The following is a 24,265-nucleotide window of genomic DNA, read 5'->3' as shown; positions in this document are numbered from 1 at the left end:
CTCCCATCCCACAATGCAGACGGTCCTCCCAGGCCAACGCTCCCCACTCAGCATTCAAAGACCACATTAAGAACAGTCCCAGTTCGTCACAAGAGTGAATCGGGGGCTCCGTGCTCCCTGGGGAGCTGCCCCAGTGCAGCCTGTCAGTCACTGCACACAGGCTTCACCCGCCGAGAGCCTCAGGCCGGACACATGCGAGGGAGGGTCCAGGGAGACCCCTTGGGAGCCTCTGCAGCTTGGAAGCCCAAATGGGGATGGCAGGAGCCCACACGACACACCCTCTTGCCCTGATGGGACTCACCACATTGGAGACGTTGGGGGACGCGCCGCGCTGGAGCAAGATCTTGACGATGGACAGGTGCCCCATGAAGGCGGCCACGTGCAGAGGGGTCAGGCCAGACTGCGAGAGAGACAGGCAGAGAGTCAACACAGCCGGTGCGGTGCCCGCGTACGGGGAATGAGAGAGACAGGCAGAGAGTCAGCACAGCCAGCGCGGTGCCCCCGTACGGGGAACGAGAGAGACAGGCAGAGAGTCAGCACAGCCAGCGCGGTGCCCCCGTACGGGGAACGAGAGAGACAGGCAGGGAGTCAGCACAGCCGGCGCAGTGCCCGCGTACGGGGGACGAGAGAGACAGGCAGGGAGTCAGCGTAGCCGGCGCGGTGCCCGCGTACGGGGGACGAGAGAGACAGGCAGAGAGTCAGCACAGCCAGCGCGGTGCCCGCATACGGGGGACAAGAGAGACAGGCAGAGAGTCAGCACAGCCGGTGCGGTGCCCGCGTACGGGGAACGAGAGAGACAGGCAGAGAGTCAGCACAGCCGGTGCGGTGCCTGCGTACGGGGAACGAGAGAGACAGGCAGAGAGTCAGCACAGCCGGCGCGGTGCCCGCATACGGGGGACAAGAGAGACAGGCAGGGAGTCAGCACAGCCGGCGCGGTGCCCGCATACGGGGGACAAGAGAGACAGGCAGGGAGTCAGCACAGCCGGTGCGGTGCCCGCGTACGGGGGACAAGAGAGACAGGCAGGGAGTCAGCACAGCCGGCGCGGTGCCCGCGTACGGGGAACGAGAGAGACAGGCAGGGAGTCAGCACAGCCGGTGCGGTGCCCGCGTACGGGGGACGAGAGAGACAGGCAGGGAGTCAGCACAGCCGGCGTGGTGCCCGCGTACGGGGGACGAGAGAGCCAGGCAGGGAGTCAGCACAGCTGGCGCGGTGCCTGCACACGGGGACGAGAGTCCTCCTCCACCCCCACTTCCAGGGGCTGACACCAGCACCGACAGACCAGGGTCCTGCTGCCAGGCGGGCTCTGCTTCCCAAGCACTGACATCAGTACCAGCTGAGACAGGCTAGCCCCAGGAAAGGGCTCGGGGGAGGAGCCCGCACGCCTGCCCCCCCCTCCTTATCTCTCATGTGTATTTGCTGGGCCTGGCAGGGGTATCTGGGGCCTGGGAAGAGCCTGGGCAGAGGGTGTCTGAGCCCCTGCCGGGAGCGTGGGGAAGCCCTGCTGACACAAGCAGCAGCCATGGCCTTGCCCATTCCAGGGTCGTCACCTTGGCTCAGTGACGGGGAGTTTCCCACGTGCCCCAAGATCAGGCCTCAGGCCCAAAAGCCCTGGGGTGTCTCATGCTGGTGCCCAAATCACAGGCCGCGGGTGAGGGAGAACGGTGTCCCGGCTCCCAGATCCGGAAGGTGCCGCCGTCCAGCCCATCCAGTCCAGCTCCCCGGGCCCCCTGGCCAAGGTGGCAGAGGAGAGCTCCCTGCTCCCTCCCACCATGGGCAGTGAGCCTGGGGCACTGCTCCAAGGTGCTGCTCGGCCATGGCCTTTCTGTTCACCACATCAGAGACGGCAGCGCCACCAGAGCAAGGCACCTGGCAGGACTGGGGCCACCACCCCATGGACCGCAGCCTCCCCCGGGCTGGCCCATCCTGCCGCATGCAGGCTTGCCAGCAGCAGCGCCCTGAACACTGGAAGGGCAGCCCAGGCAAGTGCGTCTCCGCAGCTGGGGCAGGGCGGCGTACCTCCGTGACAGCATCGATGGAGGCACCGGTCTTCAGCAGCAGCTCCATCACCCGGATGTGGTTCTTCTTGCAGGCGATGTGCAGGGGCGTAAAGCCGTTCTACGGACAGACAGGGAGGCGGCCGGTGTGACGAAGTGGGAATGTTCTTAATGTTTTCTCTGAATACTGTGTGGGTGCCTCAGTGTCCCCTATGCAGTTCTTAGGTATCTAGGCGGGGGGATTAGGGTGTGTGATTGTTGCAGAGCCCAAGAAGGCCCCTGCACAGAGAATGGCCGGCACTCTGTCTCCTGGTAACTGATGGCCTGGGTCCCTCCCCTGCAAGATGCCAGCTGAAGGTGTTGGAGAACAAAGAGATCAGGTGCCTCCTGGCCTGGGAAAGGGACAAAGCCCAGAGGAGGAGGGGCTGGAGGGTGAGTCAGTTTGGGGCTGGCTGGGGATATGGAGTGAGTGCAGACGTGGGTGTCTGGCTCACTGCCCCCCAAAATGGACCCAGCCGAGGGGTCCGGTTCTCTGTACCTACAAGCTCTGTTTTAGCCCGTGTTCCTGTCATCTAATAAACCTCTGTTTTACTGGCTGGCTGAGAGTCACGTCTGACTGCGAAGTGGGGGTGCAGGACCCTGTGGCTTCCCCAGGACCCCGCCAGAGTGGACTCGCTGTGGGAAGCGCATGGAGGGGCACAGGATGCTGAATGCTCCAAGGCCAGACCCAGGAAGGTGGAAGCCGTGTGAGCTGCTTGCCCTGAAGACAGTCTGCTCACAGAGAGGAGACTTCACCAGAGTCCTGCCTGGCTTCGTAGGGAGCAGTTCCAGAGCATCGCCCGGGGACTCCATGACAGCTGGTCAGACCCTCAGAGCTCTCACCGGGCCCCCTGCCCAGCCCACGCTGCTCACCAGTGCTCGGGCATTGGGCTTGGCCCCCTTGTCCAGCAGCATCTTGGCCACACGGTGGTGCCCGCAGTGCGCGGCCACGTGCAGCGGCGTGAGGTGGTCCAGCGTGATGTCGTCGATCTCAGCGTTGTACTGCAGCAGCAGCCGCACGCAGTCCAGGTGGTCTCCCTGAGCCGCCATGTGAATGGGCGACAGGCCGTTCTGAGGGCAGGGAACAGCCTGGGCATTAGGGCAGAGTCAGGCAGGACACAGGGGCTTCCCCTGGGCCAGTGGGGCAGAAATCTGGCCCCTGCCAGAGACCCAGGGCAGGGAGGGGGGCTGGGGGCCCCGCACAGGCATTGAGATCCCTGCAATGGGGCAGAGGATGCATGGGGCTGGGCTGGGGCCAGGGAACACGCTGCAGCACTGCTGCCTGGCTGGCTGCAGTATGGGGACTGCACCTTTCTCAGAAGCTTGAGCCCACCGCAGGGGACGTTCGTGGCCTGGCCCCGGGAGGCAGCAGGAGGGGCGCCGAGTGAGGGGCACTGCTCGGTGTGGGCCGGGGACACCCACGCTGCCTTGTGCATCAAATCAGAGCTGCTCTTCCCCACCCACGGAGCGCTAGAAGCCCATTCCAGGCTGCCGGGGTAGGCCCATGCATGCACTATGGCTCAGGGAGCCTCTGATGCGTGGGGCCTTCCCAGGTCTCTGCCCACTAGTGCCCAGCTAGCATGGGCCGCTCAGGGCCCTCGCTTCCCCAGCGCCCAGGGAGCAGGCCCAGGCTCTGAGGCAGAGCCGAGGTGAGGCAACACTCAGAGCCCCACAGGCCAGGGCCAGGCACCTTGGTTTTTGCTTGGATGGGAGCCCCGTGGTCCAGCAGGATCTCCATGATTCGCACGTGTCCATTCCTGGCTGCACAGTGCAGGGGAGTCAGCTCGTCCTAGAGAACAGAGAGGGAGGTCAGGACCTCGGGGTGGGCGGGGGGTGGCGAGAGACTCTGTGGACCTCAGGGATGTGAAATCAAGCACACGGTACGGGAGGCTTGTGCCAGCCTGACGCTCCCTGCCCGCTCCGGGAGCCAGCCACACATCTCCGTCACGCTGCCCCCGCCCCAGGGCCCAGCGACACACCCACTCACCAGCCCGTCTGGACGTTGCACGCACGTGGCCAGTGGCTCCCGCCGCACAAGAGCTCTGGTCTGCGAGGGGTGGGTGGGGGGCGGGAAGTGGTGGTGTCTCGGGCCCATGCACGCACTGGGGTGGGGATGGGGGGAACACAAGCTGGGGACACGGTGAGTCTCACCTTGGTCCTTGTCTCTATCTGGGCCCCTCGGTCCAGCAGCAGCCGCACCATGATGACGTTGCCCCGGCGGGAGGCCACATGCAGCGGAGTAATCCCGTTCTAGGGGCAGAGAAACAGCATCAGAGAGCTTCGAGCTGGGAACCCCACGGGCCGTCAGAGCCCACTGCCCCACGGAGCTGGAGGGAGGACAGTCAGCACCCATTCCCCTCGGAGCTGGGGGAGGCAGGTCGGCATCCACTGCCCCATGGAGCTTGCGGGGGGGGCGGGGGCAGTGTGACGAACTGGGAATGTTCTTGATGTGTTCTTTGAATACTGAGTGGGGAGTATTGACCTGAGAAGGTTGCAGGGGAGTTTTGTTGGGACTGTCTGCATTGGGGATGGGAGACTTTCCTTGAGGGAGGATACCTGAGCACGTAACAGGAGAACCCAGGAAGGGGTTTGGAGGCCAGGTGACACCTCTGCCAGGGAAACTGGACAAAGGCTGGGGAAGGAGCAGGGGGGAGGCTGAGTGAGATGGCCGGAGGGAGTTTCAGTTTGGAGCTGGCTGGGGAAATGGAGGGGAGCCCAGATGAGGCTCAGGCCTCCCAACGGGGCTCTGGCCTCCCTGCCCCACCCCCAAGAGAGACCTAACTGAGGGGGTCCTGTTATCTGTACCTGCAAGACCTGTCTTGGACTGTGTTCCTGTCATCTAAATAAACCTTCTGTTTTACTGGCTGGCTGAGAGTCATGGTGAATCGCAGGAAGCCGGGGGTGCAGGGCCTTGTATCCCCCACACTCCGTGACAGGCAGTCAGAGCAGGGGGAGGTGCAGGGCAGGTCAGTGCCCACTGCCCTATGGAGCTGGGGGAGGTGCGGGGCAGTCAGCACCCACTGCCCCCCAGAGCTGGCAGACAGCAGCACAGGCCTGACGCAGAGAAAAGCCTCCCAACCCAGCCACTGCTGAGCACGTGTGATGAAAAGTTCTCCAGTCACACAGTGTGTGCTTAACTCTGCCCCCTGTGGGGAGTTCAGCAAGTCCTCACTGGGCCCCAGGCAGCAGGGCGTGGGTCAGCTCCTGCTCCACTCCCCCAGGCCACGCGCTTGTCGTGAGGACACGGGTCATTTGTGTGCCGCATGCAGGTGGGGGGGCAGCTGCCAGTAGAACTGAGAGAGGCTGGAGGTCTCCAGCTGGGCGAAGGCGGCTGGGACAGGCGGGAGGGGACGGGCTCCATGTGGGCAGGGGTGGTAATTGCTGACTGCCATTAGGAGTCCGTGGCGAGGCGGCCGTCTGCCCCGCCCACGGGATCTCTGCCCTCCGCACACCCCAGAGCAGCCGGGCAGACTCCAGGCAGATTGTGCCATTCCGACAGCACAGCGAGACGTCCCCAAGCCCCTGCCCCTCGCTGCGGAGCGCGTGCGGCGCTGGGCTGCCTCTGACCCACCTGTGGGGTGAAGTTGACGCTAGCACCGCGGTTCAGCAGGAGCTGGGCCACGTTGAGGTTCTCGTAGTGAGCTGCGATGTGCAAGGGGGTAAATCCGGTCTGGGGAGAGAAAGGGCGGGTCAATGCAGCCCCACAGACAGACCAACCGACTGCAGACAGGCTCGGACCCTGACTGCAGCTGATTCCCTGCCCCAGCATGCTCTGCAGTGCGCTCTGAGCCAGCCTGGGGCCGCAGGGCCTGAGAGGAAATGGGGCTTGCAAACCCTTCAGTGGGGAGAGGGGAGCAGGGCGGGAGTGCCGGGCTCTGGGCAGCTGCTGCAGCATGGCTTCCGGTGGGAGTGCCAGGCTGACACCAGCCCTCACAGGGGAGCCCGCGGTACCTTGGAGAGGACGTCAGCGTTGGGGTCGTTCTGCAGGAGCACCGCGGCCGTTCTGGTGTCATCGTTGCGGGCAGCGATGTGCAGGGCGGGAAGACGAACCTTCCCCTTCGTCCCATAGTTGATGAGATGGGCGACCACGTTTTCATGCCCCTGCTGCAGAGCGACGGCCAGCGGCGTGAAGCCGTCCTGCCGGAGACAGAGAGGGAGGTGAGATGCAGAGCAAGGGGGAGCCAGTGGAGGATACGACAGCCCGACAGCAGCACTGGCCACGGGCTCTGGGCACTAGCCCCTGCAGGGTCTCACCTCTGTGGCTACATTTTGGTTGGCGCCGCTCTCCAGCAGGAATTTGACGACTTCCAGGTGATTTTCCTGCGCTGCCATGTAGAGGGGCGTGAAGCCTTTCTGCAAACACAGAGCCATGCATGACCGTCACGGACTGCTCCTCACCCTGTAGGACCCAGAGCTCCCTGCAAGCCTGCAGCCACCCCTACCCCACATGGTGAAACACAGCAGGGGTGGGAGGAGGAGTGAAACCCCAATGGCATTTGGGGAGCAGAATGGATGCTGGGCCTGGCCCAGGAAACCTGCCAGGGTAACACTCCTAGTCTTCAGAAAGTGCCATAGGATCTCTGAGGAGAACAAAGGGTCAAGTGCTTGGTCCGTACAAGATGGGAAAGCGTCTCTACTCGCTAATGCTAGTGAATATCCACACCTCAGCAGCACCCAGCGGCTCCAGACGGGGCCCTGTTGTGCTGGGCACTGCGCAGACACAGCCAAGCTATGTGCCTCACCAGACAGGGGACAAGTGACAGGGAGGTGATCAAATCAATGCCATCTCCCTGTCACAGTTCCTGGGTGGCTCTGTGCGTGAAGCGTGGTAACATGCTTTCCCCATCCCCGCCCCTACTCACTCGGGGCCGAGTTCGAGCTGCGCTCAGCATGCTGGGTGTACGCTGGGGGCTGAGCCCTCGGAAACCTGGCTCTGGATGTTTCTCTCTCTCTCTCTCTCTCTCCAGCTCTTACTGACCTTCCAGGGGAGCAACAGCTGCAGGCCAGCAGTGGTAGCGTGGCCGTGTCCCCCTACCATGACATTTCTAACCCTCCCCAGCCGGCCAGAGGCACCATGTCTGCTCAGGCACAAGGCTTGCCAATGGTTCAAAGGAAAACGGGCAGAGAAAAGCCAGCCCAGGAGTGGCCGTCAGCACTGCGGGGCTGGGCAGCAGGCGGGCTCTAGGGCATGGCTGCCAGCACTGTCAGGGGCCAAGCCTGGACCAGCGCACCTGCCTGGGGGCTGTTTAACACCCGGAGAGCCTGCTTTACCTGCGACTGCGCGTTGACGTTTGCCCCAGAGTTGACCAGCTCCCGGACCACATCCTCCTGTCCCGCCAGGGCCGCGATGTGCAGGGCCGTGTTCCCCTTCTGAAACACAGCGGGACAGGGCGAGTCAGGGTGCAGCACACGGGGCAGGGTCTGAGAGCGGCTGGGCATGGGGAAGCCAGGTAGGTGTGCTTGGAGCTGGTGTTCTCGGGTGCGAGCTACTGAGGGGTGTGCACACTAGCCACGCAGGCCAAGTCTGGACTCAGGGAAACGTGTAATTCAACATGTGTTAGCTGACACCTAACCAACACGTGGAAACCCCATGTACAGACGAGCCACGGCATTTCCACACGTATCCCAGGGGAGGGGAGGAGGGCACAGAGAGTTAATCTGCAAACAAGCACTGCAGGGTGGGCAAACCCAGCGTGCACGCAGGAGGGCTGTGTGCACTAGCCATGGGCATGGATTCTGTGCCAGGGAGGGGGACGAAGCATGTATGTCTGTGTGTCCCTGGTCCTGGGAGCCGGGAGGCCACGCTGGGGCCACGTGGGCTGGTGGCTGTTTCCATGCTGGAGAGGCACATAGGGGATGACTGGGAGGGCTTCACAGTGTGCAGGCGGCTGTGGAGACCCTGCTTCCTGGAGAAGATCAGTGTGGGACAGGGCGCTGCTGAACGCCCATCCCAGGTGCCCCTTGCAGAGCTGGGCTTGCCTGAGACCAGGGCTGCCCCCCTGCTAACTCACCCGGCAGGCTGTTCTCCCTGTGCCCCCCAGCTGCTCCCGCCGCCCTGACTGCATCTGCTCTGTGAGCAGCTCTGCAGACCCACAGTCTGCCCGAGTCCCTGGGCCAGCGAGAGGGGCCCTGCTGAATCTGGCCAGCTGGCACCTCGCCAGGCAGGGGAAACAGGGCTCGTGTGGGGGCGAGGCCACAGCAGGGGAGTGGAACACAAAAGCAAAGAGGCAAAGGTGTGAGGCAGGGACAGAGAGCGCAGGGAGGGAGGAAGGCGATGCAGGGAGGGAAAGGAGGCAGAGGAAGGGAGACAATAAACAAGAGAGAACAAGAGACTGGAGCCAGCCCACCTGCCTGGCCACTAGTGACAGAGGAAAGGCAAGAGGGCCCCAAGTCAGCGGACAGAGCCAGTCGTGGCTAGGAGCGAGTACTGGAGCAGGCAGGGCCCAGCCCCCCAGCACTGGGGCGGGGAGGGGAGAACAGGGCCTGGCCCCCTCAGGAGCGGATACCCCTGAGCCAGCCCGACGGCTCCATGCAGCGCGCGCGGGATGCTTGGCCCACATCCTTTTTTTCAGCACAAGGAGGAGGAAGATTTCGTATTCCACATTAAATCAATGGCAGCGCAGCCAGAAAACCCTGAGTCAGGCTCAACGGGCCTCAACTGCCAGAGCCCAAGCAGGGGGAGCAGGAGCAGGAGCCAATCCATCTCCAGGCCGCGCTGCATCCCCTTTGCAGATCTCATGCCAGGGATGTCAGCGCCCTCCCAACCCCAACATGCTGGGACTGCGCCGGCAGGGAGATGCAGACACAGGCCTCTGCAGCGTTTGCCTCTGGCTGACAGGGCAGAATGCTGACGCCACGGACACTGTGCAGTGAGTGATGTGGTGCACACAGAGCCAGGCAGCCTCGCAGTCCCGGCTCACTTCAGACTGTGCTGGAGGTTGCTCATTCATCAGCCTGCTCGCTAAAGCCTTTGTCCTGCCTGTCACGAGTGAGCGCTGCTCTCCTCCGCGGTGACTTTCGGGTGAGCAAGGCGACAATGACTCGTTATTCAGAGAGCCACAGAACAGGGCTGGCCCAGGCTGGGCCTGAGCAGCTCAGCCCTGTTACTGACTAATTAGACAGGAGGGAGCCTCCAGCAGCCCCAATCAGGACAGGGGCCCATTGTGCTGGGCCCAGCTCTGCAAGCACTAGGCACGTGTGACTAGCAGCCCCTGATGTCTGCGGGGAGACTCGGATGGTGTGTAGTGACCTCTGTGCTGAGGGCTGCAGGGCCCTAACCCTGCTCAGAAAACTGGTGTGAATGGCAGCGTGTAAGCGAGGCTGGCTGGGCTCTCAGCAGGTGTGCAATGGTAGTGATTCACCAGTCCAGGGCACACACGTTTGCACTCCCATGGAATGTCAATTGGTGCAAGTGACACCACGTTAGTCCTCAGCCCCATTTCCCAGCCAGCTCACACCAGGGCTGTGATGCCAGGGCTGGGAGAGGCCCAGAAATGCCTGCAGTGCCAGGCTGGGGGTCACAACCCCCACTCTTGGCTTCTAGGGCCAGGTGAGGAGCCCAGAGAGCTAGCGGGGGAACAGGCCCCTGAGCAGGTTTGCCAGTCCCTACATGCTGTGCATCCTCCCAGGGTGAGAGGGTGCAGTGCCTGGCACCGCCAATTACACCCATTGCCCAGTCGCTTCGTAAACGAGGGATGGGGAAACTAGACAGGCAGGGAAAGAACAGGGGGAGAAAGGGAAGAGGAGGTAGCAGAGACCTGGTAGCGAGGTAGGAGCTGCCGGAGGGCTGTCCTCCCCATACCTTCGGCAGGAATTGGTAGGGGAAGTAGAAGTGGGTGGCAACCTGGGCAGCGGTGACCATGAGATGGTCGAGTGCAGGACCCTGACACAAGGAAGAAAGGAGAGCAGCAGAATACGGAGCCTGGACTTCAGAAAAGCAGACTTTGACTCCCTCAGAGAACAGATGGGCAGGATCCCCTGGGAGGCTAATATGAGGGGGAAAGGAGTCCAGGAGAGCTGGCTGTATTTTAAAGAAGCCTTATTGAGGTTGCAGAAACAAACCATCCCAATGTGTAGAAAGAATAGCAAATATGGCAGGCGACCAGCTTGGCTTAACAGTGAAATCTTCGGGGAGCTTAAACACAAAAAGGAAGCTTACAAGAAGTGGAAACTTGGACAGATGCCTATGGAGGAGTATAAAAATATTGCTCAAGCATGCAGGGGTGTAATCATGGCCAAAGCACAATTGGAGTTAGCAAGGGATATGAAGGGTAACAAGAAGGATTTCTGCAGGTATGTTAGCAACAAGAAGAAGGTCAGGAAAAGTGTGGGATCCTTACTGAATGGGGGAGGCAACCTAGTGACAGATGATGTGGAAAAATCTGAAATACTCAATGCTTTTTTTGCCTCAGTCTTCACAGACAAGTTCAGCTCCCACACTGCTGTCCTGGGCAACACAGTATGGGGAGGAGGTGAGCAGCCCTCAGTGGTGAAAGAACAGGTTAAGGACTATTTAGAAAAGCTGGACATGCACAAGTCCATGGGGCCGGATCTAATGCATCCGAGGGTGCTGAGGGAGTTGGCTGATGCGATTGCAGAGCCATTGGCCATTATCTTTGAAAACTCGTGGTGATCGGGGGAGGTCCTGGACGATTGGAAAAAGGCAAATATAGTGCCCATCTTTAAAAAAGGGAAGAAGGAGAATCCAGGGAATTACAGACTGGTCAGCCTCAGCTCGGTTCCTGGAAAAATCATGGAGTGGGTCCTCAAGGAATCCATTTTGAAGCACTTCAAGGAGAGGAAGGTGATCAGAAACAGTCAACATGGATTCATCAAGGGCAAGTCATGCCTGACCAACCTGATTGCCTTCTATGATGAGATAACTGGCTCTGCGGATATGAGGAAAGTGGTGAACGTGATATATCTTGACTTTAGAAAAGCTTTTGATATGGTCTCCCACAGTATTCTTGACAGCAAGTTTAAAAAGTATGGATTGGATGAATGGACTATAAGGTGGCCTGAAAGTTGGATATATCGTTGGGCTCAACGGGTGGTGATCAACCGCTCAATGTCTAGTTGGCAGCTGGTATCAAGCGGAGTGCCCCAGGGGTCTGTCCTGGGGCCAGTTTTGTTCAACATCTTCATTAATGATCTGGATGATGGGATGGATTGCACCCTCAGCAAGTTCTTAGATGACACTAAACTGGGGGGAGAGGTAGATATGCTGGAGGGTAGGGATAGGGTCCAGGGTGACCTAGACAAATTGGAGGATCAGGCTAAAAGAAATCTGATGAGGTTCAACAAGGACAAGTGCAGAGTCATGCATTTAGGATGGAAGAATCCCATGCACCACTACAGGCTGGGGACTGACTGGCTAAGCAGCAGTTCTGCAGAAAAGGACCTGGGGATTACAGTGGACGAGAAGCTGGACATGAGTCAACAATGTGCCCTTGTTGCCAAGAAGGCTAACGGCATATTGGGCTGCATTAGTAGGAGCATTGCCAGCAGATCGAGGGAAGTGATTATTCCCCTCTATTTGGCACTGGAGAGGCAAATCTGGAATATTGCGGCCAGTTTTGGGGCCTCCATTACAGAAAGGATGTGGACAAACTGGAGAGAGTCCAGCAGAAGGCAATGAAAATTATTAGGGGGAAAGGATGTGGCTTATGAGGAGAGGCTGAGGGAACTGTGCTTGTTTAGTCTGCAGAAGAGAAGAGTGAGGGGGGATTTGATAGCAGACTTCAACTACCTGAAGGGGGGTTCCAAAGAGGATGGAGCTCAGCTGTTCTCAGTGGTGGAAGATGACAGAATAAGAAGCAACGGTCTCAAGTTGCAGTGGGGAGGTCTAGGTTGGATATTAGGAAAAACTATTTCACTAGGAGGGTAGTGAAGCACTGGAATGGGTTACCTAGGGAGGTAGTGGAATCTCCTTCATTAGAGGTTTTTAAGGCCTGGCTTGACAAAGCCCTGGCTGGGATGATTTAGTTGGGTTTGGTCCTGCTTTGAGCAGGAGATTGGACTAGATGACCTCCTGAGGTCCCTTCCAACCCTGATATTCTATGATTCCTCTAGCCCTGTCATCCAACTGGGAGTCCCGCAGTGCTTCACACACGACATGGACAAAGGCCCCTGCGCCCCGGGAGGCAGGTCAGTATCCCCCACCCCAGTTTATAGAGCAGAGAGGGGAAGGAACCTGCCCAAGGCTGCAGAGAGAAGCTGTGGCAGAGACAGAAACAGAACCCACGTCTCCTGAGTGTCAGCCCAGTGCCATTGTTACAAGCCCAGCCTCCCCCAAGTACAATGTGAGCAAAGGATGGGCTGAGCCCCCATCTCCCGCCCGTGCCAGCCCTTACCTTGGTTGTCGTTTCTAAAACTATTTCCTTGTGCAGCAGCTCAGCCACCATCTTCACATGGCCTTCCTTGGAGGCCAGATGCAGGGCGTTCAGCCCGTTCTGGAAAGAGCAGAGAGGCGGGCTGGTTAGCCAGGTTGGGGAACGCACTCATAGAAGCTTGGGGCAGCAGGGGGGAACCCTGCTGCCATGGAGCCCATGGAGACAGGGCTGCAAACACAAAGCCCACAAGGCTGCACGGAGCAGAGCGAAGCCCTGAGCCACCAGCTGCTAACAGCGTTGAGCCTTTAGATACCAACTCCCCCAGACCCAATGCAGATCTATCGCGCTGCCCCATGATACAGACAGGGAAACTGAGGCAGGTGTAACTTGCTCGAGGCCTCAGAGCTGGGACTACGATTCAGCAGTTCCTGGTGCCCAGCCAGTTTGCTCTCCCTGCGAATTGCTCCTCTCGAAGCAGGGACATCAGAATCCCAGAGCTATAAAGGAGGAGCTGCTACCTCAGGAGATCAGCTCACATCAGCATCCAGATGGAGCGGGGAGAATCCGCTGGCACCTGGTGTTTTGGTGCCTGCCATCTGCCCACCCACAGTGCTCCTGTGCCAGACAAACCCACCAGCATCTGGCAGCAGCATCACCACCCCCAGCATCGTTCCTCCAGCAATGCCCCAGTGCCAACGCTCTGCACAGCAGGCTACTAGGTTTTGCACAAACCCCCACCAGCCACTCCAGCACCAGGACTCCCAGCGACACCCACTGCCCCAGCGGGGAAAAACGCCTTGTGGTGGTGCTCTGACCGCTGCCTGCTCTGCTCTGCTCACACACACCTTGCTGCCCGTCAGGGTCCAAGTCTCTGCCCAGGTCGCTTTGTGCACAGACGCTGATTGGGCTCAACTCTGCTCTCACACCAGTTCCCGCTGCCTTAGACCATGCCAGCACCCTCGGGCCTGCCCAATGGCTCTTGCTGCGAGAGAGGGTTTCTGCGGCAGGAAGCTCCTGCGTTGAGGCTGCCTCTGAGCAGATGCCACCCCCATGTGCCCACCCCTCCCCCTGCAGATGGTGCTGCAATCAGTATGTGTGGTGGGCCCTGCACTGGCAGGGCGCCCCCAACTCAGGTCCCCCCGGTCCCCGGTATCTGGGATGCCACTGGCTGCTGCAGGGTGAACACAAGCACCCCAACTGTTTTCCCTTTGCCAGCACAATGCTCCACTCCTCCAGGCATTCGCTCTTAGTATATGCACAGCAGCAGCACCAGGGGCCCTGCTCAGAGACCAGGAACCCTCGGGCTAGGCACAGTACAAATCCCGGCTCACTCCCAGTACATTGGACCCAGAGCTGTGGGCTCCAAAGCCTCAGCTGGGAGCAGCCCTCCCTACCCCTGGGGAGTCCTGCCCAGAGCCCCTTCCCAGAGGGTGTCTTTACAAGGCAGGCGCTGCAGCAGGGGAAGCAGCGGGAGTGTTTGCCCTGCTGTCAGAGCCCGATGCCGAGACGCCGCACAGCAGCTGCTGATGCAGTCTTCTCCCTGCGGGAGCACCTTGCACCGGAGGATGAAGGCTGACTTAGTGCTTGGTGCTGGAGCTTACTTGGGAGCCGTGGGCACCGTGAGGGGCATGTGCTATGGAGGATTGGGCTCAATGAACTCCGGGAGCCATCAGCAGCTCCATGAGAAAGATAACGATGCTACAACAATGCAGCTCTCCCTGCCCATGCAGGGCCCCAGGGCCCACCTGCTCACTTTGCAGGTCCTGGAAAACTCCCGCCCTGGCACAATGACATTAATACGATGGGCTCAGCTCAACCCCCACAGCGCACAACTGGGAATGACTTACTGTCCCTGCTGAAGAGGGCCCAGCACTAGGGGCTGCAGGTCAGCATTACGGTGCCTTGGCGGGGCGAAGGTGGGTGTGCACACGCCCAGAGCTCGGCTAGCAGGGGCTGTAGGTTAGGACTGAGCTGCACTGGACCAGCCAGGAGGGACAAGTCTGCAGAAGCCCTAACATTCACCAACATTGAAATAAAAACTTTAAATGTAGCTTGGTGCTCTGTCTGGGCCACTGATCGTATCAGAAGCAGCAGCTGCCGCTAACCTTGGCTCCAGACACAGGCACACAAAACCTGCCAGGTATCAGAGGAAATGCCCCAGGGGAACATTTTTCACTGAAGTTACTGTACAAAACATTAACTGCAAATATTAGGTCATTTTTTTCATCAGCAGAAGAACCAGTTGCAGAGGCCAATGTCCAATGGCAAATGACTTTCACACGTCTCTGTTACCCTACAGCGTCCGACACAATGTACAGCTCATTCACCTTCCCCTTTGATACTGTTTGTTCTGCCCTTCACTCAGCTGAGAACCATTCCTAGCCAACCTTGCCTTGTGGTTCCCGTGCACCCCCTTCCCCCCGCCAGTGCTGCACTACTGGGGCTGCAAACCCTGCAAAGGGAGGGCAAACCCAAACAAGGTGCTGTCTTTTTCCTTGCTTTGCAAGCTGCACAGGTAGGGCCCAGGCGTGCTGTTCTCACTCAGTTACAGCTTCCATTGTCTTCACTGGCAGTAAGGAGTGCAGGGTCAGGACAGCCGCACACACTCCAGGAAACTGTGTCATCAATAAAACAACCCCCCCAGGGACATTTCTACTAGTGCTGGGTTTGGCATCTCTCCTACACACAGCCTTGGTGTGCAGCATGGCTGCCCAGCCAGCGCCCCAGTAGCATCTCACCACAGCCAGCTGTCAGCGCAGTCAGCACCCGAGAGGCCGCTGAGGCAGCTTCTGCTCTTATTTCTGGTGCCCAGTTCGGTTTCCCAGGGGTGACCACCAGGGCTGGGGTGGCGGGTGGGGATGGTCCGTTTCAACCAGGACTTCTGTCCCCAGAGAATGCCTCCCGCACGTGGGTGCTTCCTCATTCCTGCAGCTGGGTGTGTGGAGCCCATCTGAGCTGTGAGCATCTGCTGTGGGGACACACTCCTGCCTGGTGCATCACACGTGCTGGTTGGCTGCTGGTGCTTCTCTAAACCGGTAAAAGGTCACTTTAGGGCACTGATTTGTCTCCACGGAAATCCAGCTTTGGGGGAGACACAAGGAAGGGCTCTCAGCAGCACCCCTGGGGTTCCAGCTCCAACCAGCTCCCAGGAAATACTCAACACTAACATTCAACTTAAAAAACCCCTCATGGTTGAGTAATTTTACTAAAAATATTACAACAAAAAAACTTCAAAAACACACTCCAAGGAGAGAGTGCTGAATTGGAATTAATTTGCAAATTGGACACCATTAAATTAGGCTTGAATAAAGAGTGGGAGTGGATGGGCCATTTGTGAGGAAGTAGGACTGTTCTTAATGTTTCCCCTAATACTGTGTGTGTGCCTCAGTTTCCCCTATGCACTTCTTAAGTCTCTAGGTAGTGGGATAAAGGCCAGTGTGCATAAATCACAGACACTCTATCTCCTAGCAACAAATGGCCAGGGCCCTTCCCCCCTGCAAGGAAATAGCTAAAGGTGAAAAAAGAGATCAGGTGACCTCCTGGCCCGGGAAAGAGACAAAGCCCAGAGGAGGAGGGGCTAGAGGGGGGTTTCAATTTGGAGTTGGCTGGGGACTAGGAGTGAGGGCAGACGGGGGTGTCGGGCTTGCTAGGCCCCGGAATGGAGCCTGGCTGAGGGGTCCCGTTCGCTGGACGGACAAGCTCTGTTTTAGACCATGTTCCTGTCATCTAATAAACCTCTGTTTTACTGGCTGGCGAAGAGTCACGTCTGACTGCAAAGTGGGGGTGCAGGACCTCTGGCTTCCCCAGGACCCCACCTGAGTGGACTCGCTGTGGGAAGCGCACAGAGGGGCAGAGGATGCTGAATGCTTCCAGGAGAGACCCAGGAGGTGAAGCCGTGTGAGCTTCTTGCCCTGAAGACAGTCTGCTCCATGGGAGAGGAGGCTCCCCAAAGTCCTGACTGGCTTTGTGGGGAGCAGTTCCAGAGCATCGCCCAGGGACTCCGCGACACCATTACACAAAGTAAAACTATTTCCCCATGCTTATTTTTCTCCCCCTACAGCTCCTCATATCTCCTTGCCAATTGCTGCAAATGGGCCATTTTCATTACCACTACAAACAGTTCTTTTTCTCTCCTGCTGATAAAAGCTCACCTTAACTGATTACTCTCCTTATAGTATGCATGGTAGCTTCCATTGTTTCATATTCTCTGTGTGTATATATATAACTTCTTACTGTATTTTCCACTACATGCATCCGATGAAGTGGGCTATAGCCCACGAAAGCTTATGCTGAAATAAATTTGTTAGTCTCTAAGGTGCACAAGTACACCTGTTCTTTTTGCGGATACAGACTAACACGGCTGCTACTCTGAAAACTAAAAAGAGGCTTTCCCTCTATCTCCTGCTAGAAAGGCCCCTTGCAAAGTACCAGAGCCAAGAGATGAATTTATTCCTTGTAAAATATTCTTATCTTCAGGTCTGGCAACAGCCCCAATCGTACCAGAGTAAAACCTACAAATCCACACACATCTGCTGAAAATGGACTTGAAAGACTTTCAGATCCCATGAGGGGAGAGGAATCATGCCAAGCGGAAATGCACCTAGCCTGGGAGGATGCAAAGCTCCTAGAAAAAAGCTGAAATGGAGAGATGGATATTATGCAGTGAAAGCAGGTTCTATAACACACACACAGCCATAGACACACTCACTCTGTACCTAATACACACACACACACAGAGCGAGAGAGAGCACATGGGTATAGAGACACATTCTGGAACATTTGCATACCAGGCACATGAACATAGACACACAGGTGCTCTGTCCATGACACACACACGGCAATAAACACATTCAGATTCTCCCTCTGTAACACACACATCCTATCACTTACAGGGGTAGTAAATATTTTCTCAGATGCTGGGAAACCTGTGAAAAATCTTTATTCTCCGGCCCCAGAGTGACGAGCTGAGTGTTTACAAAGTCTGTATCCAAGCCTCAAGAACAACAAAATCTATTTGATCATTTGTCCCAAACCAACCTGCAGGACCAGAGCCTGTGCAGTGCCCTAATCGGAGAGCATCATGTTCCCACACCTAACTGCTGTGAATGCCACCCAGAAATACTCTGCCCCGTGGCTACATGCACAATGCACTCAACCATTTGGAAAACACGAGAGATGGGGCTTTGCTCTCCACAGGGAGCGAGGTACAGGGCCTGGGCGAGGTTACAGATTAGGAGATTGACCTGGCTGCACACCTGGACAGACTAGAATGCTAGCTCCTATTGACCAGGGAGCTGGCAGCAACGGGCCTTCCCTGTTCTCAGGTCTCGAACGGAAAGCGAGGGCAGCGAAGTGCCCGGGAATCGGACAGGCATGTGGAGGAAGGAGATGCACAGTGAAGATGCTGGTACTGGTGCCGACGATGACGATGGAATCGGAAGGATGGGGATGAAGATCAGATGGCATGTTAAGGTCTCTGCATTTGTGTAAGAATACAGGGCCTGTGGGATAGGTCTGACCACATACATCCCCTTTATTACATACAGGACATGTGAGGTTGGACCTTTCCCACAGGTTTGATATTCCACAGGAGGAAAACCCAAAGGTGCCATCTAACCACAGCGAGATGCACAAAGCAAACGGGAACCAGTCTGAAGACATCACTGACGGAGGCTCCTGACTGCCGCAGTCACACGCTCCCAGGTCCTCCCAGTCCAGGCAGTACAACGTCTCACCAGCAGCAGGCTTGGCTGGGCTCCCTGCACATCACCGAATGGAGACTCTGGCGGACGGGAACCCCACCGTGCTAGGAAAGGGCCGTTCAGAACCAGGCGCGTGAGCTCTGCTCTCCACCCACATAACCTCCTCCAGGCCCCGGCATTCCTCCTCTCTGGGAATAACGCGACGGGGCGGGGCACGTTCCCAGGTCTCCTCAGGAGCTTTCAGCTAGTCTCAAAGGTGAAGTAGCAGCATGGTTCAAGTCACCCTCTATTCATGGCTCCTCACACCCTGGAAGTAGCCACAGCCCCCTCAGCTCACTCTCGCTTGCTACCCTCCAGCCTTGGGGACGCCCAAAGCGGAGTGCAGAGCAGGCAGAACGAATGGATCCCAGCTTCCCTTTGCATCCAGCGACGCCGTGCTGCACCAGGCGGGGAGCTCCAGAACTCGTAGGAAAAGAACGTGACTCAGAATTAAACTTCCCTTGCCCCCCTTTAAACCCCCCCACACACCCCCATTCCCAGTGATCTGAGAGCGCAGCGGGACTGTTCAATACCCTCACTGAGGGGTGAGTGAATGTACCCAGGAGCAGGGCGAGCGCGCCAAGTAACCGGCCTCATGCTGCAGCTCAGTACCAGGGCTCTGCTCCCCCGGGGAGCCCACACGAGAGAGCAGCAGTTGGGTTTCATGAGCGTGCTGGATTCGGAAACGAAAGCACAGCCGCTCGGAAGATCCTGCCTGGATTTGGTGTAAGTCTGTGATCTATTTAGCGTGGACTGGAGCCTGGCACAAAGCCCAGGGGCCCGGCGCTAAGGTGAGGGTGAACTGCAAAACTGTTCAGACCTACAAATCCTTCACATGCTGGAGACTCAATAGCAGCATCCCCATGGAGACTTACACGGTAGCAAAATACACACTCATCAGTTCCTGCTTTGCTTACCTGCCAGGACCTAGGCAGGGGTCCGAGTCTCCGTCCCAGAGGAAGGAGCCCAGGAAAGGGGAGAGCCCAAGGGAACAGCTTTCATTCAAAGAGATTAAAGGATCAGCAAAGGTAGAGACTTTCTGCAAGTCAACTCTGGGCCAATTCACTTCTGACTTCCACCCTTGCAAGCCCACACACACAGCACCATGCACACCCACACCCACACACCCACACCCACACACCCACACACACCACCATGCACACAGTGCACACACGCGCGCACACACACAGAGCACCATGCACACGCGCGCACACACACAGAGCACCATGCACACACGCGCACACACACAGAGCACCATGCACACACACACACACACAGCACCATGCACACAGTGCACACACACGTGCACACACATACAGCGCCATGCACACACACACAGAGCACCATGCACACAGTGCACACACACAACGCCATGCACGAGCACTCACACACACAGAGCGCCGTGCACACACACAGCACCGTGCACACAGCGCCGTGCACGCACGCACACACACACAGAGCGCCCCCCCATGCACTCCAGCCCTGGGAAGCACACCTATGCCTGTCTGTGCCCACAGGTGCCCCCCCAAACTTGGCTCCCATGCTGTTTGCGGTCTCTCACTGAAGAGGCAACAGATGAGAGCTCAAGCAGGGAGTGGAGCTCGGAAATGCTCCCCCTCCAAGCAGGGCTCCCCAGCGCTGCCCAGAGCCCTCGCTCCCCCCATGCTTTACCTGGCAACAGGGAGCAGGCCCAGCCCTGACAGAGTGTCCCCCATTCCCCAGGGCTGGCCTGGGACAGCTCCAGGGCCTGGGGCAGAGGGGAGGGACACACTCCTTAGCCTGCCCAGGCTGCTCTGTCCCTGAGGCTGGGAAGCAGGATCTGGGACGGTGACTAAGAGAGAACAAACCGCTCCAGACCCTGTGACGTTATTGATATAATCTGGGACCATATAGAACATGGTTGCAACCAAGGTCCTGCAGTGGCATCAAATCTTATGTAAAGGGGGTCATATAAGGTGTCTAAGACCAATTTATAGGTTGCTGGTTATGATTATGCTGTCTGTATGCATGTGTCATTTTGTAGTTGAAGTTATGAATATTGGCTCTATCCTGTCTGTATTTCAAACTTGTGCTGTGCTTCTGGGTAACACCCCAGACAAGTTGGTGTTAGCTCTGCCTAGCCTGCTTGATGGCCCAGTATGGACCATCAGCTATACAACTGACCCATTGAGAGGAGGCAGATACGCCTTATAACTCAGCAAAGTATGCAGGGACTTGCCCATGTGACTCCAGACTCCATTTTGATGTAATTTTCCACAGTAAGGACAAAGAGGTTCTTACACCTGGAAAAGGCTATAAAAGGCTGATGCCTCATCTCCTTCTTGTCTTCAATCCTGCTTCTTACCTCTGGAGGGACTTTGCTACAAACTGAAGCTCTACACAAAGGACTGAATGACCCATCCCAGCGGGGGATGTTCCAGAGACTTGATTTGAACCTGCAGTTTGCTCCATCACTGCTACAAGCCTGAACTAAGAACTTTGCCAGCACTGTATGTAATTGATTCCATTTAACCAATTCTAGCTCTCATCTCTACCTTTTTCCTTTTATGAATAAACCTTTAGATTTTAGACTCTAAAGGATTGGCAACAGCGTGATTTGTGGATAAGATCTGATTTGTATATTGACCTGGGTCTGGGGCTTGATTCTTTGGGATCAAGAGAACCTTTTTCTTTTATTGGGCTGTTGGTTTTCATAACCATTCATCCCCAGGACGAGTGGCACTGGTGGTGATACTGGGAAACTGGAGTGTCTAAGGGAATTGCTTGTGTGACTTGTGGTTAGCCAGTGGGGTGAGACCGATGTCCTCTGTGTCTGGCTGGTTTGGTTTGCCTTAGAGGTGGAAAAACCCCAGCCTTGGGCTGTAACTGTCCTGTTTAAGCGATTTGTCCTGAATTGGCACTCTCAGTTGGGTCCCGCCGGAACCGCATCGTCACAGATCCCGGTCCCCCAGCCAGCCCAGCAGCACCCCCTGCGGGGCTCACCCCACAGCCCCGGGTGCTGAGCAGGAATTGCTGAGGCACACTCTCCTGCTGCTCTCGCTCTAACTCGGACCAGCTAATGGCACCTACAGGGGACAAGTGCATGGCTGAACCCAGCGAGCACACAGCAGGGGGCCGGACCCGGGGCTGGGGCAGGCCCTCACCGGAGGGTCAGAACCACCAGGGACAGCCAATGTTCTGGTCACAAGCTGAAGTCTCTGGGCTCTGCCAAGCACCCGCTAAGGGGCCTGTTCCTGCCTACAGGGCAGTGAGCCAAGGCTCTAGCAGGGCTAGCAGATGCCCCAATGGCCTTTGCTGCCGGTCCCAGGGGCTGGAGAGAGTGCATGACCCTCAGTGGGAGCAGCAGCGCCAGGGTGAGGGTCCCATGGCAGGGGTCTGCACGGGGACAGGGGCTCCTGCCAGAGCAGCAAGACTGGGAGCTCCATGACCCGCTGTGATCTCATCGTGTCTGTCAGGACGTGCAGACACAAGTATGAGCCAATGTTCCTGCAAACATCAGAGTCTCAGTGGGCAAGTCTGAGTCCACATGAAAGCAGAAGCGTGTGGGTGCACATCTGTCTGGGGGGAGTGTGCAAGCAGGAGCACGTGGGTGCACATCTGTCTGGGGGAACGTGCGAGCGGGAGCACATGGGTGCACATCTGTCTGGGGGAACGTGCGAGCGGGAGCACGTGGGTGCACATGTGTCTTGGGGGAACGTGCGAGCGGGAGCGCGTGGGTGCACATCTGTCTTGGGGGGGAACGTGCGAGCGGGAGCGCGTGGGTGCACATCTGTCTGGGGGAACGTGCGAGCGGGAGCACATGGGTGCACATCTGTCTGGGGGGAGCGTGTACATTTGCACTAGCCATGTATGTGTCTGACAGACCGACTGGTGAAGAGAACATCAACTCATCCAGCTGCAACAGAGACATGGTAACTTTCTCCTTCCTCTGCCCACAGCGATGCTTCCGCTAACTTTCCGGTGGCCCCACACGGCCCCTGCACCTGTTGGATGCCAGTCAGCAAAAGCGCTGCAGGGGCCCAGCCCAGAGCCGGATGCTGGGAGCAGAGGAGTTCTCTCCAAGCTGGGAGAGACAGCAGGTGCCTGCTCCTCCCTCAGGTGCAAACTCTTACAGTGAGCTGGGGCTGGGCTGGGCTCTCGGTGACAACAATTACCCCCTGTAGTCAATGGCGTTTGCCCGGTGTCACTGGGAGCGGAGCGCGGCCTTTGCTGTGCTCTCAGGGGCTCGCTGGAGTCACGGCATGGCAGCACTGTACAGGTACCCCCTACCCGGCGGTGTCGAAAAGGCACTGTCAGGGGCAACCTGCCTGTAGCACCTGCTCCCGTAGCTGCAGTGGCTGGATCAATGGGAGTGGTGAGTAAGAATGGGGTGGCTCTGGGGCTCAGCATGAAGCAGACGCACATACACTGACAGTCTGCAGAGTCTGCACGTCAGAGCTCACCCCCCTCTAGCCCAGCCTCCTCTGAGAGCAGCCACTGCAGCCCGAGCCATCCCACCCCCCCCCGCAGGCGCCTCCCCCTGCTCAGCCCGGGCCCTGCTCTTTGGCAGCTGCCCCGCTGTTGTTGACAATCCTTCTGGAGACTGCAGCTCTCGCTGCCTGGACAGAGGAGCAGGGCCTGGCAGTATGAGTGGCTCCACCAGCCCAGCACCTCCAGGGACCCCTAAGGGCCTGACATTTCAGCAGCACCCCTCCACCTTCACCTACTGTGCTGAGAGCCAGGGAACCAAGTGCTGGGGGTGGGGGAGGTCCATAAAAGGCCCTGAGGATGGGCCTCCAGGCCCCCATACTGCACCTGCCACTGCTGATCTGCCCTCTATCTGGTGATGAGCGCTCTGCGCCCCACCCAGCAGCCTCAGCCCCCCACACCCCTCAGGGGAGCCACAAGCCACGCTCCTTGCCCACCAATTCACTCCCCTTGTTACCCAGCAAACACCCTGTGACGTTATTGATATAATCTGGGACCATATAGAACATGGTTGCAACCAAGGTCCTGCAGTGGCACCAAATCTTATGTAAAGGAGGTCATATAAGGTGTCTAAGACCAGGTTATAGGTTGCTGGTTATGATTATGCTGTCTGTATGCATGTGTCATTTTTTAGTTGAAGTTATGAATATTGGCTCTATCCTGTCTGTATTTCAAACTCATGCTGTGCTTCTGGGAGACATACCAGACAAGTTGGTGTTAGCTCTGCCTAGCCTGCTTGAAGGCCCAGTAAGGACCATCAGCTATACAACTGACCCATTGAGAGGAGGCAGATATGCCTTGTAACTCAGCAAAGTATGCAGGAACTTGCCCATGTGACTCCAGACTCCATTTTGCTGTAATTTTCCACAGTAAGGACAAAGAGGTTCTTACACCTGGAAAAAAACTATAAAAGGCTGATGTAATTGATTCCATTTAACCAATTCTAGCTCTCATCTATATCTTTTTCCTTTTATGAATAAACCTTTAGATTTTAGATTCTAAAGGATTGGCAACAGCGTGATTTGTGGGTAAAGATCTCATTTGTATATTGACCTGGGTCTGGGGCTTGATTCTTTGGGATCGAGAGAACCTTGGGCTGTAACTGCCCTGTTTAAGCAATTAGTCCTGAATTGGCACTCTCAGTTGGGTCCTGCCAGAACTGCATCGTCACACACCCCCACTCTGGGGTGGTCATACATAGGCTAAGAGGGCACACGATTATAGGACCTCAGGGACTGGCACCAGAATCCTAGTGACCTTAACCTACCTGATTGCAGGTGTTAATATCTACCCCATTCCTCAGGTGATCCAAGGCTTTGTCCAGGTTCCCAGATCTCGCAGCCCTCAGAAAGCTGGTTGCAGCATCGGCCTAGGGGAGAAAAGAGAGCACATGAGTCAGCATGTGCCCTGGCTCCTACCAGCCCCATGTCAGGGCAGGGTACCCATTGCAGGGCTAGGGGCATGAGTCATTCCCAGAACCGAGCACACGCTGTAGGGAACAAGCTGCACCAGCCAGCTCCAGGGCACCTAACAGGGACCTTCCAGCAACAGTGGGCTCAATCACCCCATCCCCCCAATTCCTGCTGCCCCCGTTCCACACCAGCACAGGGCCTGTCGCTAGCAGGCTGCCTTTTCAGTGCTGGAGCCTGGCTGGGGGTCTGTGGTGAAGCAGAAGGAGCTGTGGCTGAAGTG

The 24,265-nt window shown here is 57.6% G+C and overlaps 1 protein-coding gene across 11 annotated transcripts in view; it reads right to left on the bottom strand.

Moving 5' to 3' along the window:
• ANK1 (ankyrin 1) overlaps positions 1-24,265 on the bottom strand; it is an 88,726-nt gene that overhangs the window by 33,783 nt on the left and 30,678 nt on the right. For all 11 annotated transcript variants that reach the window (XM_045003564.1, XM_045003556.1, XM_045003560.1 and 8 more), the window contains exons 2-12: positions 23,841-23,942; positions 12,387-12,485; positions 7,306-7,404; positions 6,289-6,387; positions 5,986-6,171; positions 5,606-5,704; positions 4,186-4,284; positions 3,725-3,823; positions 2,908-3,105; positions 2,018-2,116; positions 302-400 (exon numbers count right to left, since the gene is read on the bottom strand). In XM_045003564.1, coding sequence (XP_044859499.1) covers positions 302-400; positions 2,018-2,116; positions 2,908-3,105; positions 3,725-3,823; positions 4,186-4,284; positions 5,606-5,704; positions 5,986-6,171; positions 6,289-6,387; positions 7,306-7,404; positions 12,387-12,437 — 1,128 coding nt within the window. In that variant the 5' untranslated portion in view covers positions 12,438-12,485; positions 23,841-23,942. The remainder of the gene's footprint in view (positions 1-301; positions 401-2,017; positions 2,117-2,907; positions 3,106-3,724; positions 3,824-4,185; positions 4,285-5,605; positions 5,705-5,985; positions 6,172-6,288; positions 6,388-7,305; positions 7,405-12,386; positions 12,486-23,840; positions 23,943-24,265) is intronic.

Source organism: Mauremys mutica, chromosome 2, assembly GCF_020497125.1.
Source record: "Mauremys mutica isolate MM-2020 ecotype Southern chromosome 2, ASM2049712v1, whole genome shotgun sequence".
NCBI classification, from domain to species: Eukaryota; Metazoa; Chordata; order Testudines; family Geoemydidae; genus Mauremys; species Mauremys mutica.
This window is presented reverse-complemented; position numbering and strand designations above follow the sequence as displayed.